Raw genomic sequence first — 17990 nt, forward strand, 5'->3', positions numbered from 1 at the left:
ATAGTAAAATTATCTTTACCAATAGTTTTTTATCCTCTTTGAAGGGGTTTTCCCACTTTAAATTTGTTTTTAATTTCTCAAGTTCTTCGGCTATTTTTTTACTTATTCATTGCTTAATTATGTCGATCAACAACAATTTAAAATTTTTATATTTTGAATATTTCTATAAATTTTAAATTGTTTGTTAATCTGTCATATAAGATAAATAGTGTCATGTCAACATAAAATACACGTAAATTACAGGCAGGCTACCAGGCCAACATTGTTAAAAAATATTTTAGTTAGTGTCGAAACCATTTTCTTTTAAAGGGCAAAACCGCGATCGAAACCATTTTTTTAAAAGGGGTCAACTTTAATTTTGAAAACGAAAAAGAACATGGGAGTCGCCACCAATCCTTTTTGATGATGTGTGATCGGGTCACCTCGAAAAGTGGTTGTTTTTTATAAACGACTTGATTTATTAAAACAACGATTTTGGTCCATGAAATTCAAAAATACGGGTTTGGGAGTCGGTTACATACGAGGAAGGATTAGCACCCTCGTAACGCCCAAAATTGGTACCTAGCTGATCAATTAGTGTCTTAGTGTCGAACATTGAAAACTTTGAAGAGATTTAAAATACTATCCTTTGTTAAAATATCGCTTAATTGAAAAAAAATTAAAACAGTGCGTATTTCAGATTAATCGATAAAAAGAATTATATCCCGTAAGTTAGGACATAATATCTTAAATCCTCGAAACGAGAATAAACACCAAAAATTTTATTTATTTTGAAGGATATTTGATTATCTCGGTTTTAGAAAGAAATCATATTCCGTAAGTTAGAATATGATCTCTTCTTAATTCCCGAGATTATTAAAAACTTATGTTTAAAAAAGGTTCGTGAGTTCAGATTTATTGAGAGGATCGAAGCCCCGTAAGTTAGGGAACGACATTTCGAATCTCAAAATACGACATATCACTTATAAAAAAATTTTATGTATTGGGTAATGATTAATGTAACACGAATTGGTAGAAATAAAGTACGGTGTTAATATGCATAACAAAATAATAAATGCGTTAATACGAATGACAATAGGAAAGACGAAAATTGAATAAAATAAATAGAACAAACAAGCTAATAAAAAATAAAAAAGTAATAAGTAAAAAGAACTAAAATATATAATAATAAAAATTAATAGTGAACAAATGAATAAATAAATACTATGTAAATTAAAAAGATAATAATGATAATAATAATATTAATAATAATATGAATAATAAATAATCTAGAGTTTGAAAATATATAAAAGATATAAATAAATAAAACGATATAATAAAATAAATGTATTTAAAATATTTAGGTAAATAAATAAATATAAAAGAAATATATTAGAAATAATAATGCAAAACTAATTAATTTAATAATATGGTAATAATAACAAGTAAATAAATAAAAAAGGAAAATAATAATAGTAACAATAATATTAAATTAATTAATTTCAATAATAAAATAGCAAAAATAACAAAAAAAGGACTAAATTGAACTTTAAAACAAAAATTTGGGGGCAAATTAGAAATAAATAAAAAGGGAAGGACTAAGATGAACGCGTGAATAATAGGGAAAGGCTAAATGGGAAATTCTCCCTTCTCCTCCAAAACAGCGTTGTTCAGATATGGACTAAAATGTAATCGAAATAAATTATAGGGTAAAAATTAAAAAATAAAAGAACTTAATTGCAAAATAATTAAAAAGCGGAAGGGCTAAAGGTGCAATTAGCTCTTCCATTAAAAAACACGCTTATCCTAGGCCTAAGCGGGTCAGGTCTTGGGTCAGAGGCCAAAACGACGTCGTTTTGGCCTTTGAGAACGACCTTCAAAATGGCGTCGTCTAGACCAACTATATAAGTCATATTTCTGCCCAAAAAAAATCATTTATCCCTTTTTTTAAAAAAACTTTTAAAACACTCTCAAAACTCTCTCCCTCTCCCCTGAATCCGGCCAGGATGGGTCGCAGGACCACCGTGACGGCCGCCGTCCATGGTGGCCGGAGTTCACATAATGACCCTCTGTTTTAAGCGCTCTAGCTCTTAGAACCCGGGTCTGGGGCGGATCTCCTCAAAACTCAACTAAAAAAAAGTAAAACCCGAAAAAGTCCTTTCGATTTCTCCTCTGTTTTACCGAAGAGAGCCATCCATCATCGAGGACGGTGTTTTCCTTCACTCGCGGTGGTGGGATTCGAAACGACACCAGTAAGCGTTTATTTTTTATTTTTATTTTTATTTTATATTTTTAAAAAATAAAGGATGAAAAAGACGAAAGTAAAATAAATCACCTTTCTTTTTTGAATCTAAATCTGATTTCAAATTTTATATTAGATTCTCTATTTTTTTGTATTCCATAAAAATCTCCCCCTTAAAATCTGTTTTTTGGTTTTTTATAGCCATTTTACAATATTATTTTTTTTATTTTTCTACTGTTCTTATTACTGTTTTTTGCGTGTTGCTTCTTCTTTGCATGTGGCTCTGGAGTCAACCAACAGTGGCAGAGGAGTTGATGCTGGCAGAAAGGTGTCAAACAGCACGTGGAGGCGACGACGCAAAGAAGCTAGGGTTTCTGCCCATTTTTTTCTTTTCTGAAAATGTTAATTGTTTTGGGTTGTTTGGGCCATCAGGATTTTTAGGGATGGTAGTTTTTTTTTTTTTTTGTAATTGGACTGTGGACATTAGGCTTTGGTTGTTATTTTGGTTTGGTTTGTAATTTATTTGTAAATTAAGCCCGGGCGAAATTGGGCCACTACAACTTCAGGGAGATAGGATTAATAGCTTCAATCTGCTCCACTGCAACTTCAGGGAGATAAGATTGGTATCTTCAACCTGTTCCACTGCAACTTCAGGGAGATAAGATTGGTTTATTTTTAACCTGTTCCACTGCAACTTCAAGGAGATAAGGTTTGTGGCTTTAATCTGCTCTGTAACTTCAGGGAGATAAGATTGGTTTATTTTTAACCTATTCCACTGCAGCTTTAGGGAGATAAGGTTTGATATGATCTGCTCTACTGCAACTTCAGAGAGATAAGATCTGTAATTTATGGCTTTAATCTGTTCCACTGCAACTTCAAGGAAATGAGATTCGTTATCTTCAGTCTGTTCCATACAGCTTCAGGGAGATAAGACTTGTAACTTCAACCTGCTCCACTACAACTTCAGGGAGATAAGGTTTGCTACGATCTGCTCTACTGCAACTTTAGAGAGATAAGATCTACAATTTATAGCTTCAATTTGTTCCACTGCAACTTCAAGGAAATAAGATTCCCTATATTCAGTCAGCTCCACTGCAACTTCCAGGAGATAAGATTGGTTTATTTTTAACCTATTGCACTACAGCTTCAGTGAGATAAGGTTTGATATGATCTACTCTACTGCAACTTTAGAGAGATAAGATCTGTAATTTATAGCTTTAATCTGTTCCACTGCAACTTCAGTGAAATAAGATTCGCTATCTCCAGTCTATTCCACTGCAGCTTTAGGGAGATAAGACTTGTAACTTCAACCTGCTCCACTGTAACTTTTGGGAGATAAGGTTTTCTATGATCTGCTCTACTGTAACTTTAGAGAGTTAAGATCTGCAATTTATAGCTTCAATCTGTTCCATTGCAACTTTAGGGAAATAAGATTCGCTATCTTCAGTCTGCTCCACTGTAACCTCATGGAGATAAGACTAGTGGCTTCAATCTGCTCTACTACAACTTCAGGGAGATAAGGTTTGCTATGATCTACTCTACTGCAACTTCAGAGAGATAAGATCTGTAATTTATAGCTTTAATCTGCTCCATTACAACTTCAGGGAAATAAGATTCGCTATCTTCAGTCTGCTCCACTGCAACTTTAGGGAGATAAGACTTGTAACTTCAACATACTCCACTGCAACTTCAGGGAGATAAGATTTGCTATGATCTGCTCTACTGCAACTTCAGAGAGATAAGATCTGCAATTTATAGCTTCAATCTGTTCCATTGCAACTTCAGGGAAATAAGATTCGCTATCTTCAGTCTGCTCCACTATAACTTCAGGAAGATAAGACTAATGACTTCAATCTGCTCCATTGCAACTTCAGGGAGATAAAATTCGCCATGATGACTTTAATCCATCCCACTACAACTTCAGGGGTATAGGATTTGTGGCTTCACTGATCTGTTCTCTGGGAAACATGACTTGTAGAATCCATTTCGCGGACCTATTTATGCCTAGTGATTTAGATGTCATGATCAGAATGAATCAAATGCTCCTAACTAGATGTGTATGAATGAATGCAGAATGTCATTTTTTTTAGAATGATCCCTTTTGAATGCTTAGGTTGTCATTGCTTGCTGTTCATCAAGGTTCTATCACTGATGTGTCACCATGCCTTCATGTTCAGCTAGTATCTTTAACAAAAAATCTAAAGAAATAGTCACAATTTAGACTATTCTTTCTCAAATGTTTCTAACCTTTAAGTTTGGTTAGTTCTGAATAGTGGTTCTGTTTTCAGATCCTTGTACTATTTAGAAGCTTTCAGAGTAATATGCAGAACTCCTTTAGCTTGAATATTATTATTTCATTAATCGTTATTTCAATGAAAAATGCTTGAAAAAAATTATCACAATGAACAAGATAGAATTTTATTGAGAGCAAGGCTCAAAATAATTTAATCAAGATAGCAAGTTTTGCTAAGATACGAAATGAATAAGATGAAAATAGGTGCCCCAGATATCATAGCATGAGCTTCTCTACACAAAACTTCTCGAGGACCCTTTGAACTTGATACATATTTAGAAATCCTAGAAGACTTTATTGATACCCCACGACTTAGCATCCCTCGCTCTTGTTAATTTAGGAATAGCAAGATTACTGCATGCCCTATCTTAGATTAAAAAATTGAATTGCCCTTTTCCTAGGTTTTTAATTCAAAACTCATTTGGTCTCAAAGCGCCCTTTAAGGGTTTTCGCCTTGGCCTCTTTTTTTTTTGAAATACCTCTTGACTGAATCTGAATTCATTGGATTAGGTAGGTTCTTGCCATCCATCTCGGTCAATATTAATACTCCTCTAAAAAAGGCCTTCTTTACCACATAGGGTACTTTCTAGTTTGGCATTTCCTTTTGAAATCCTTTTGTATGGGCAGGATCTTTTTCAATACTAGGTCCCCCTCATGGAATTCTCTGGGACAAATTTTCTTGTCATAAGCTCGCATCATTCGCTTTTTGTACATCTGACCATGACGGATAGCTTGGAGCCTCTTTTCTTTAATCAAGTTTAGTTGATCATATCGAGACTGGATCCATTCTACTTCATCTAACTTGAGTTCTGACAAAACTCGGAGAGAGGGAATCTCAACCTCAATAGGCAGCACCGCCTCCATTCCATAAACTAAAGAGGAAAGCGTTGTCCCGGTGGACGTCCTGACAGACTTTTTATAAGCATAAAAGGGCAAATGGTAACTTCTCATGCCAATTTTTATTAGTCTCAGTCATTTTCCTTACTGCACCATTCATTTTTGGGCGATATGGTGATGAGTTGTGGTGTTTGATCTTGAATTGGCTACAAACCTCCACTATCGTGCTATTGTTCAAATTCAATGCATTGTCAAATATAATCTTTTTTGGCATCCATACCGACATATGATCTCTTTTTTCAAGATTTTACTAACTGCTGACTTTGTGGCGTTGGCGTATGTAGCAGTCTCCACCCACTTAGTAATGTAATCGACGGCCACAAAGATGAATCGATGACCGCCAAAAGCTTTTGGCAAGATCGGCCCAATGACATCCATGCCTCACATAGAGAAAAGACATGGATTCCATTGATTATTTGTTCTACCATCCTTAACAAATCAGGAGATAAGCTACAATCTCGATCCTCTTTAAAGTCCTGAGGTTCCTCTGGACACATATCTTGCTCAAAAAAAGGTTCTAAGTCAATAGTAGTGTCACTCATGTCATTGATATCTGGAGACCTATTATAGGAATGAAGGAAGATCAAAAGAAACTAAGAATATTTATCTGTATAGTATGATTATGAATGAAATGCAAACAATAAAAGAATATTTGCTCGAAGTGAGAAACAAAGATGCATTTTATTGAAATAAAGATGTTGGACTTAAGCCTATCTCACAAAAGGATTCTTATTGCTCTTAGGCTTAGAGCAATAAGCGTGTTTTAGACATTACTCCGAATTAGGTCTAAAAAACTCAGGGATCTCTTCCACAGTCCCATTGTTCAAAACACTCTTAGGTGTGTAAGGGCAAATGCCTGATTAATCCTCTTCCCAGCTCTCTCTTCAGATACGACGTTAACGTTCAAATTCCCCAACATTTCTTCCGGGCCTTTGACTTCTTCAAGGAATTCCAACACTTTATTATCCATTAGGCTCTGCACTAGAGCTTTAAATTCAATACACTCTTGGATTTCATGACCTTCTTCAGCGTGGAACTTACAGTAGCTCCTCATTCCTTTTGGTCTTTTCTCCAAATTTTGAATGATTAATCTCATGTTTATCATTTGTTTCAAAACTCATTTCAGTGGGGTTTTTATTTCTGCAACCTTGGTTTTGGTTCTATTTCCTCCACTCTCAATTATCGCATTTACCCCTAGGTCTGAATGACTGGGTAACGAATTTCCTGCCACATTAGGTCCTGATGGGTCATCGAACTTCACAATGCCCATCTTAATGAACCTTTCAATTAACACTTCAGAAGCGGTGCAATTCTTGATTGAGTGTCCCATGATCCCCACGTGGTACTCGCATTGAGCATTCGTGTCATACCATTTCGAGAACGAAGGTTGTATGGGTTCTACATAGAACGGGGATACCACATGTGCATCAAACAGATTCTGATACAGCTCTTTATATTTCATTGGGATGGGTGTAAACTGGAGTGTTTCAGTGTTTAGCCTCGAGTTGGATTCTTGCCTAAAGGGGCATTGATAACTAGTAGTCACGGCCTCAGCTAGCCTACAGTGACCGATTTGGAATACCCTTTGCTCAAATTATTTTTCTACTGTTCTTATTATTGTTCTTTGCGTGTTACTTCTTCTTTACAGGTGGCACTAGAGTCAACCTACGGTGGCAGAGGAGTTGGTGGTGGCAGAAAGGTGTTAAACGTCACGTGGAGGCGACGACACGAAGAGGCTAGGGTTTCTGCCCCTTTTTTTTTTCTTTTTTTGAAAATATTAAGTGTTTTGGCCTGTTTGGGCCATCAGGATGTTTAGGGCTGGTAGTTTTTTTTTTTTTTTGTAATTGGATTTTGGACATTGGGCTTTGGTTGTTATTTTGGTTTGGTTTGTAATTTATTCGTAAATTAGGCCCGGGCAAAATTGGGCCATTACAGTTAGCATTTTTTTGAAATAGGCATAATGACTTATTTGACCTTCTAGCTTAAAAAAAAGGTAATTTTAGCTTTCCATATAATTTTTCACTTTTTTTCAACCTTTAAACTTGTGTTATTTGTCAAATCACCTAAAATAGATACAAAAGTTAACGTTTGTTAACTTTGCTAACGTGATATACACGTGGATTGCCATTATGAGACCATGTAAACAATTAATTAATTTTTAAAGTTTAAAAAATAAAAAATATTTTAAAATTTATAAAGTATTAAAAAGTATATATTTTTAATTTTTAATTTTAAAAAATTAATTAATTACTAACGTGACATACACGTGGCAATGCCAACAAAATTAACAAATGCTAACTTTTTTGTCAATTTTAGGGTGATTTGACAAACAATATAAATTCAATAACTAAATAGGTAAAAATTAAATACCGAGCTAAAATAACTTTTTCATATAAAGTTGGCCAAAGAGATTATTATGCAAAAAAAAAAAAGACTTGAATGTTCTTGAAAGGCTATTTGCCAGAGTTAATTGAAAAGAAATAAGAGTTAAATTTAAAAAGATAAAATTAAACCTAATGCACACAATACATCACAACTTCATAAGAGCACATAAGGAAAAGCACAAACACAAAATATACTCTCAAATAAACAATAAGTAAATATTAATGGTTAAATTTAATATTATCCTTAATTTATTTTATAAAAAATCATAATTGTAAAAAATCATAATTAATCATTTTCTTTTTTTTTCACTTTTGACCAAACAAATATTGTAAAATTATTTTGAAATTTTTATGGTGTTATTTGGTCAAATTTCAAATTATTTTTCATAAATATTTTTAAAAATAATTTTCAAATAAATAATAAATAATAAATAACTCTTATATATTTGTTTTGAAAATATTTTTCATATATAATTGTTAATTTTTTATTATTTTATAATTTATTTTTACCTCATAAAATAAAAATAATTACAAATAAAATAAAATTAAAATTCGGTTCTTTTACCGTAATTTTTTAACTTGAATTTTAAAACCATCAAAATACCATTTGGGTCGATTTTTGATATCTTGATTTTTTTTCTTAACCCTAGTTATTTTTTAAAAAATTCTAACTTAATTTCACATAATAAAGTATTAATTTGAACTTGAAATTATTAAAGTTTGAAATGATTCACACTTAAAATATTTAAATAAAATAACTCGAAATGATATAAACTTAAATCATATTCAATATTTTTAAAATAAAAAATTTGTAAAAACAATACATATAAAATTGCTTTAATTTGTAAATTGCAAATCATATTAGTGATTTTTTTATTTAATTCTTTTCATATAAATGTAGCATCATAATTTTTAGTCTTTGTTTTTTATTATAATGCTTAAAACTGCTCATAACCCCTTCCCAACTTTTAACAAGAGGATAATGAGTTTCAACGCACTCAAACCTACGTCCTCTTGTACTGGTACCAATATCAGTACTAGCTGAGCTAAGACTCAACCGATAACTATATTAATGATTTTGAATTGCAATGGAGTATGCAAATACAACTTGACATGTATATTGACTTAAATCATAAAATGGTATTTAAATTATATTTTTTTATGTTGATATCTATTTTCCTTTTACCTAAATTACCCCAAAAAGTTAACATCTTAAATAATTTCCACAAATCACAACTTGCCAATTACCTATTTGATTTGTTTTACAAAATACTTTTAATTTTAGAAAAAAACTATTATATAATTTGTAAAATGGGTAAAATAAAACATTTGTTATTAATAATAAAACAAATAAAATATATAAAACCTTATTGTGTATGCTTATTTTTCTATTCTTTTAAGATATAGCATGACAAAACATTCTAAAAATATAATTTACAGTAAGGGTACTTTTGTATATTCTCAACTGAATTTTTCGATTAACTTGTGATATTAAGTTAAGAATGAATTTTATAATAAGTATAGATATATAAATATGAGTAGAGCCAAAGAGGTTGACAGGACCACCTCTTAAAATTGATTTTTTTTTAATTTTAAAAATTTTAAATTAATATATAATAAATTACACTTTTTTACCTAAAAGAAAAGATAAAAATTTAATTTTATTAATGTTAGCATAAAAGATAGATAGGATAGATTCGCAAGTCGAAGTGGCTGCTATCTAACCGCCGTTGTTCATTCCTGATTGAGGCAGCTGCTTGAAACAATGCAGAAATGCATCAAACCGTACGCCTTTCACGCCAGCTTTCACACTATGAAACCTCCCATCTGAACCCAGCGTTATTCAATTCCAACATCAAGGCCTTTATTCAACATGGCCAATTCACTAAAGCCTTACAGCTATTCTCTGTTTCTCCACTTTCAGTCACCAATTTCACTTTTCCCTCTCTTCTTAAAGCTTCCACTTTCCTCTCTAACCTCAACTATGGAAAGACCCTCCATTCCACAATCATCCAAGTGGGTCTCCACTCCGACCCTTATATCACAACTTCACTTATAAATATGTACACCAAATGTGGGTCATTTTCTTCTGCAGTTAATGTGTTCGAAGAAATGGTTACAAGAGAAGGCTTTGTTAAAGATGTCACTTTATGGAACTCTTTGCTTGATGGGTATCTCAAATTTGGTCAAATAAACGAGGGTTTGGCTCATTTTAACAAAATGCAGGCGCTTGGGGTACTTCCTGATGCTTACTCACTTTCTATTCTTCTTGGTGCTTTGGGGTTTAAGGAAGGAAAGCAAATTCATGGCTACATTGTTAGGCATATCTTTAAGAGTGATCCCTTTTTGGAAACTGCATTGATTGGTATGTATTCGAGTTGTAGTCAAATAATGGAGGCCTGGTTTGTATTTGACCATTTGGAAGATAAGAGCAATGTGGTTGTTTGGAATGTAATGATTGGTGGTTTTCTCGAGAATGGAGGATGGGAATGGAGCTTAAAGTTGTATTCTTTAATGAAAGCTGAGAATGTTAAGTTTGTATCAGAATCGTTTAGTAGTTCCTTGAGTGCCTGTGTGTATGGTGATGTTGTGGATTTTGGGAGGCAAGTTCATTGTGATTTGATCAAAATGGGATTTGAAAATAACCCTTTCGTTTATACTTCTCTATTGAGCATGTATGGAAAATGCCAATTTGTTGAAGATGCTGAAAATGTTTTCCGTCAGGTATTGGATAAAGGAATTGAGTTATGGAATGCTATGATATCAACTTTTGTTTGTAATAAATATTTTTTTGCCTCTTTTGAAGTTTACAACAAGATGAGATATAATGCAATAACCCCTGATTCTTTCACAATATCTAATGTTTTATCATGTAGCAGTATGATTGGAATATATAATGTTGGGCGGTCAGTTCATGCAGAATTAGTGAAGAGGCCTATAGAGAATAGTACTGCAGTTCAGAGTGCATTGCTGACCATGTACTGTAAATGTGGCAGTGTTGGTGATGCTAATTTCATTCTTAGCACAATGAGGGAAAAGGATGTCGTTGCTTGGGGTTCAATGATATCAGGTTTTTGTCAAAATAGGAAGTTCAGAGAAGCTTTAGATTATTTTGGAAAAATGAAGGTAGATGGAGGAGTAAGACCAGATTCTGATATTATGTCAAGTGTCATCAACGCATGTACTGGATTGGAGAATGTAGATTCAGGGTGCGTGATCCATGGATATGTTATCAGAAGTGGTTTGCACCAAGATGTTTATGTTGCTACTTCCCTTGTTGATATGTATTCGAAATGTGGTTTCCTGGGTATGGCTGAACGTTTATTCTCAGATATGCATGACAAAAATCTTGTTGCTTGGAATTCCATGATATCAAGCTATTGCCGAAATGGTCTGCCTGACCAGTCTATAAAGCTTTTCTCTAGGATAATTCAGCATGGTTTTTATCCAGACTCTATATCCATTACAAGCGTTCTCACTGCAGTTTCATCCACAGCAGCTTTACTAAATGGAAAGATTATCCATGGATATGTTATTAGGCTAGAGATTGAATCTGATATTCATCTGGAGAATGCATTGATGGATATGTATTTTAAGTGTGGATTCTTAAAATATTCTGAGTATATATTTCAGAACATGTCTCAGAAAGATTTAGTTACATGGAATTGCATGATTTCTGGCTATGGATCTCATGGCAATTGCATTGAAGCATTGTCATTATTTAATGAGATGAAGAACAGTGGAATCAAACCTGATGATGTTACTTTTCTTTCCCTGATTTCATCTTGCAATCATGCTGGTTTAGTTGATGAAGGCCACAAGATATTTCAATCCATGAGAGCGGAGTATGGGGTTGAACCTAAAATGGAGCACTATGTGAACATTGTTGATCTGTTTGGCCGTGCTGGACGTTTAGATGATGCTTATAATTTTGTAAAATCCATGACCATTGAACCTGATAGGAGTGTTTGGTTGAGTCTGTTGTGTGCCTCCCGAACCCATTTAAATGTGGAGCTTTGTGAACTGGCAGCTCACTACTTACTGAAACTGGAACCAGACAGGGGCAGCAATTATGTTCAGTTGTTACATATGTATGGAGACGCTGAATTATGGGAGAAAGCTGCAAACATCCGAGCAACAATGAAAGAAAAGGGATTGGAGAAAACCCCTGGATGTAGTTGGATTGAACTGAGGGATAAAGTTGATGTTTTCTTCTCAGGAGTTTCATCTTCCATGAGAACAGTGGAGATTTATGAGATATTACATAGCATTGGGAAACATATGGAGAAGGAAGGAGGTGATTCTGAAATTATGGAGACAATTTAAGACCTGTAAGTATGAAAAAATAATTTTGAAATTTGGAAGTGTATAAACAAAATTAAACAAGTCTGAAAGATGTGAATTTGTCTTTATGATCAAAATGAGTAGAAATGGAATGACTCCTTTGTTCTCTCTATTTATTGCATTTTATAGAATTTGAGAAATAACTGTGAGGTGGGTTTTCTTACCTAAACAGTATAAAAGCTACCGCACAGTTTGACATCTTCATTTGCTGTAAGAGGTTTCCATTTTTGTGCACTATATGCTCTGCTAATCTATGACTGCTTGCATGTTATTTACTTTTCCTTGGATGCATGCAGTAGCTTTCTTCTTCATTCATCAATAACCTTCTTTCCTAGTTTTAGCAAAATCTTATGGCCCAAAAGGTTACCTGTTTCATCTTAGGATGAAATTCCAGCAACATTAGTTACCCTTTTTTATTTTCCCCCTTTTCTTTAAGAAAAAGAGAGATACTTGTACTTCTACTTGGTGTTGAAAGTTGCCAAGAATTTGTCTACAATATGCTTGTATATATTGTTCAGTGTACCAGATTTTTGTGTAATAAATTATTTGTACAACTTGGTGTTGAAGTTGGCAAGAATGTCTACAATATGCTTACATATATTGTTCAGCACACCATATTTTTGTGCATTCAAATGCAATTGTTGAGATCCAGTTTTAAGGATTTGTTTTACAAGATGTTTACATATAAATTACTCAAACAAAGACTTGAGAAAAAAAAACTCAAATTTAATTAGGTCATTGTCAACAAGCCAAACTTGTATTCAAGTTTTTTTTATATCTAGCTTCTAAGATCTAGCTTGAGTAGCTTACGAGTCAAACTAAGTTTTTCTATTTTTATTTAGCATTCAACAAAAAATTCTCTATTCAAAAACTTACGTTCAAGATTAAGCATAAAACCAAGTATAAAGTCGAACATGAGAATCAAACTCTTGTTTTATTAAGTAGATGAACCTAATCAATGAGTTTAAGTCAAATCGAGATCTTCAAAAATGAACTCGATCGAGCTTGCATCCTGTTAAGCACAATCTGAATATATCTGATAATGGTACAATATATGTAACATGAATCACCAGAGAGATCATTCAAGTTATGAACCTAAAAAATTTAGCTTCAATAGCATATAAACCATGCTTTGAACATGGAATATTCCGTGTTTTCTGTACTTCTCTATGTTTTATTTATGGTTTATGACAAATAATTTCTATAAAAATCAGATCATATTTATGATTTGACCAAGTAATTTGGTATTCAGTCAGGAAAATAGTCCCTGGAGAGATCAGCTTCAACATCCCACAAGCAATACCTAAGATTTTGCGGATTTGTCTGCCATGCGCTTGTGAACCGGCTTTAAGAGAATGCTAACCAAGATAATCAGGTTCCACGGAGGGAACGAACACGGTCTTGAATCAACTTCCTCTCCCAATCTGCTACACCCTCAAAAGCATGTCCAGGAAGATTTTCAAAGGGCTCCTTCCATGGATCATTCTTAGCCAGATCATAGGTGGCTCCTCGTATTGCTCTTTTATTGGGTCCACAAGGTCGTTTTGAGGTCAGTGCTTCGAATGCTGTATTTACCTGACAGTTTTAACAGATACCAAGCAATGAAACTTCATAAGCTAAAGACAGTTATGTTATAGAATCTATTTTATTTGGATTCAGGTAGAAGAGTTGGATATGAGTATGTGGCGAACATAGAATATTTTTCTATGTATTTTGAGGGTTCTTGCCTCCTTGGAGGATCATAGCTCTTATACCCTTGTCCGGAAACGCATCAAATATGAGTACATCAAAAAAAAAAAAAAGGAGTTGGAGCAACGTAGGTAGAATTAGAGGAAGTGGATGATGCAATGTAGAATACTTACATTCATGCCGCAGAACCAGAACATATATGCAATAGCCACTGCTGGAGCTCTCCCTAAACCAGCTGTGCAGTGCACATATACTCTTCCTTTTCCCTCAGCAATGGCCCATTCCAATGAAGAAACAGCTTTAGGTAATATATTTCTCAAGGAATCTGGATCAAAGTCTCTTGCCTATCAATGCATAAGATAGCAGGATCAATTCAAGCATCCAAAAACATTAAACTTACTTACAAGTTATCATTTGATTCACTTGTTTATGATATCCAAACAGGACCAATAATTTTCTTTAATGAAGCCTACATTTCCTAGTAGTCATTCAAACTTCATTTAAGGAGTGTTGTTGATCTGATTCATTTTTTCCTGAATGAATAAATTATTATAAAGTGTGAGAAAATTTTCCTTACAGGTGTTCTCATATGATGAATTCCAAGTTGTCGACATCTTTTGATTATAGGCTGCAAGTCGATTCCCCAATACTCGATGTCATTGTCCTGCTGCAAGTTCAGTATATAGGCCACCTTCTCTTCTTGTTTCAGATGATCTATGTCTTCGGGTTTCTGGGGCTGAGAGCCGACAATCAAATTGTCAGTTATCAGTGTGTAGTTCATGCCTGAAAAACAAGACATGGATCATCAGAATAATTGATCAACATGTATGGCTACCTTGATATTCAGTTTTTGTATTGGAAATTATAATGCAAGTACTTGCAACCATGAACACTAACACAAGGGTACTCACACAGCAAACACACTTTTTGTCTGTAATATTAACTATCACAGATCAAGAAGAGGTGGCATTGTCTTGAAAAATGAAGTGCTGAAATGTAGAAGTGGACAACTAGGAATACAAATGTTTGCAAGATGCAGTACCAGACCAGGTCTATAAACTTGTTCTCTTGATGATACTATGTTTAGGGATAAATGAACATATGGAGCATAGTTCCTAGCTTGAGAATAATGGCAAAGATTGCTGTAATATATATACACATTATAGAATGTTTTGGGGAAAAATTCAAATGCTCTACTAGATGAATGTCACTTTGTAGATTAAGGTAGTAGAGATCCTAACTAATCTTTTTTTGCCTAAGTTATTCAAACTCTGCTTGACTTTTGAACACAAGTACGACTCAAACACGGGTTTAACTATGCTTTTCCATGTATTTGAAGGATCCTAGAAAAATCATATCCCCATACTTATGTCTGAATACATGTTAAACACAAGTATTAAAAAAAAACAACAAAACAAATTGAAGAAGCGTAGCAACAGAGATTTTTGCTAAATCTTCTTTTTATCAGACTGTACACACTCCTTGGTTTGCCTTCTATCAAACTTGGAAATCTAGTTGATAAGCTGGGAAGCAACGGACATATTGAAAAGAGTGGATTACTAGCATAAATTAGTTCAGTTACGGCAAGCTTTCCATGTTGCTTCAACTCATAATTTTTATTGAACTATTTGTGTCCAGCAACCATGTTCGACACCTATCCAAATATATAAAGATGTAACCTTTCAAGGATCTCCCAGGTACATAGAGAACTTAAAAAACATTGATCATACTCATGCCAGACATATATCATATCCAAAAGTAACACTCGGTCTGAGTTATGCTGCAACATTCAATAATATAGATAGCAAAAAACACCATGGACCCGCCCACCCGCCCGGGGGGGGGGGGGGGGTGTTCAGAGTTTCATTAGCAAAATGCAAACTTAAACAGGAGTTTTCCAAAGTCAATTTTAATAAAGTTGAGCTCTAGGGTTTCTGATTATCTTATAGAATGAGGAGACAAATCAAAAGTTATGAACAGAAGATGGATCAGATGTCATACCAGAAATAAGGAAATATTTTAATCAACACCTTTGTTTGTAATAAGCATGATTCTATTTTAAAAAGTTACAAAAAGTCACATGATACAACACAATCCAAAGTCAAAAAGTGCTTTATGGAACTAGATCCATATTCCTAATTAATATATAATTTCATCCCTAACTCAAAGCATAATCAATTTGGTTCATACAATCACTTTTATGGTAATGGCTACTAAGATAGGTTTAGAATTCAATTCCCAGCATCTATAACCGTTTCCCCATTCTCATACTAAGGCATTACCGAGTTGGTTGATACATCTACCTTTTATGGATGGCTGCTACCATAAAGTAGCAGCAACTTTTTATGTACTTAAAAAAAACAACCCAAGCTAGAATAAGAAGGAAAAAAAAAACTTTACACATCCAGATTCTAGCACACAGATGTCTGTTTTAGGGTTAAAATAAGAAAGTTTATCCAAATAACATAATCTACCAATTTGATTAACCAAAACTACCGAAACCCAAAAAGAAATGGGCTTTATAGAGAAAAAGCTAACCAAGATCATGATGATACTCATATGGATTCCTCATCATTTTCTTCATGGCAGTGTTGTACTCTTCCATCCTGTTCTTGGACCTCACAGAAACCTTACTGTTTCTGGGATTATCATCAACTCCAGTCTCGGTTTCAGACAAGTTACAGAAAATTCTAGGAGCACCCATTTTAGATTGCTTCTTGGGGAGCATGGAATTGAACCTACATTTGAAATTTGCAGGAAAAAGTTCAGTTTGTGATGGGTTTTGGAAGACTGAAGAGAAACAAGCGGTGCTGCTTATGGTACTCATTTGTGCTGTTTCTTGTTGTTTTGATATTGTTGGGTTTGGGTATGTCAGATATTATAGTTTAGATTTTAGTGAATGGACTTGACTATGTTGCCCCTTTCATGATTTTCGTCGCATCTGTGTCCTCGAACTCAAGCTTGCCGTCCATTTTTTTGGGCCCCAACTTGTTCGAATCTAGAATTCCCATAAATTCATTATGAACCATAAATTCTAACAAAATTAATTACGTTTTCCTGATTTTTATTTCAACTTTTTAAATAAAATTATAATATTTAATTAATTAGTATATGAGATTAATAATGTTGCTTAAATTAATTTTTATTTGAAAATGGTGATAATAAACCAATTCAAATCCTTTTCTTTTTAGCCAAAATATAAATTCTAATATTTTAAAATTTTCGTCACCTCGATCAGATCATCATTTCAAATAGAAAAATTATAAAAATATCCTTTCATAATAGTTTAATACATGTTTTCCGCTTCGTTTGTTAAACTTTTTTTATCTTAAATGGGTACTTAAACTATTATTCTGTTATCTAATTCCTTTTTTATAGTTGTAAAGGTGTTAAAAAAAATTGGATACCACGTAGTACCAGTTAAAATGTGCCATGTGAGACCTTTCAACTAGACCTGTCCATGGGCCGGGCGCCCCGGTCCTGCCCGACGGCCCGCCTAAAATATGGGAGGGTTTAGATAAAATATAGGCCAAATATGGGCTTGGGCAAAATTTTAGGCTGCTTAAAAATGAGCTGGCCTCGGCAAGATTTTTTTTTGCCGGCCCGCCCGCCCGAAAAATATTAAATATATATATTTTATTTTTAAAATATAATAGGTTTTTATTTTAAGTTTATTTACTTTCATTTCCTTAACTAGTGTTACAAAATAATAATAATAAAACATCAAGTTTGTTTTACTAATCAAATGTTAGATTTTGTTACAACAATTAATACAATTAATACAATTAATAATTTGATAAATTTACTAATCAAATGTTAGATTTTATTACAACAATTAATACAATTAATACAATTAATAATTTGATAAATTTACTAATCAAATGTTAGATTTTATTACAACAATTAATACAATTAACAATTAATAATTTGATAATTTTACTAATAATTAATTTTAATAACAATTAGTTTTAATTTTATTAAAATAATTTTAATTTTAATTTTAATTAAAACGGTCGGGCGGGCCGGGCTCGGCCCCATATTTTTCTTCTGCCAAACTCGAAAATCTCAGCCCATATTTCGGGTCGGGCTGGGCCCGGGCCTAATAAACGGGCTGAAATTTTTTTGTGGGCCCGACCCGAACCCGGCCCGGCCCATGAACAGG

General features: G+C 33.5%; 2 protein-coding genes across 2 annotated transcripts; one reads left to right on the forward strand and one right to left on the reverse strand.

Annotated features, from left to right (window-relative positions):
- The first annotated feature begins 9478 nt into the window (after positions 1–9478).
- LOC105766905 (pentatricopeptide repeat-containing protein At2g40720) lies at positions 9479–15091 on the forward strand. The gene is made up of 3 exons (XM_012586449.2): positions 9479–12126; positions 13392–14653; positions 14781–15091. The coding sequence occupies exon 1, from the start codon at positions 9569–9571 to the stop codon at positions 12119–12121; it is 2553 nt and encodes an 850-aa protein (XP_012441903.1). The 5' UTR covers positions 9479–9568; the 3' UTR covers positions 12122–12126; positions 13392–14653; positions 14781–15091.
- LOC105770453 (phosphoglucan phosphatase LSF2, chloroplastic) lies at positions 13227–16687 on the reverse strand. The gene is made up of 4 exons (XM_012591661.2): positions 16367–16687; positions 14406–14611; positions 14002–14172; positions 13227–13714 (listed from the first exon to the last, which is right to left on the reverse strand). The coding sequence occupies exons 1-4, from the start codon at positions 16653–16655 to the stop codon at positions 13511–13513; spliced, it is 870 nt and encodes a 289-aa protein (XP_012447115.1). The 5' UTR covers positions 16656–16687; the 3' UTR covers positions 13227–13510.
- Positions 16688–17990: the final 1303 nt, after the last annotated feature.

This window comes from Gossypium raimondii, chromosome 5, assembly GCF_025698545.1.
Source record: "Gossypium raimondii isolate GPD5lz chromosome 5, ASM2569854v1, whole genome shotgun sequence".
Taxonomy (NCBI): Eukaryota; Viridiplantae; Streptophyta; class Magnoliopsida; order Malvales; family Malvaceae; genus Gossypium; species Gossypium raimondii.

Coding starts and splice junctions, on each gene's coding strand:
- LOC105766905 (XM_012586449.2), top strand. CDS start 9,569: ATGCATCAAACCGTACGCCTTTCACGCCAGCTTTCACACTATGAAACC.
- LOC105770453 (XM_012591661.2), bottom strand. CDS start 16,655: ATGAGTACCATAAGCAGCACCGCTTGTTTCTCTTCAGTCTTCCAAAAC. Junction 14,612..16,366: donor TGAGTATCATCATGATCTTG/GTTAGCTTTTTC, acceptor CTTGTTTTTCAG/GCATGAACTACACACTGATA. Junction 13,715..14,001: donor TCTGGTTCTGCGGCATGAAT/GTAAGTATTCTA, acceptor TAAAACTGTCAG/GTAAATACAGCATTCGAAGC.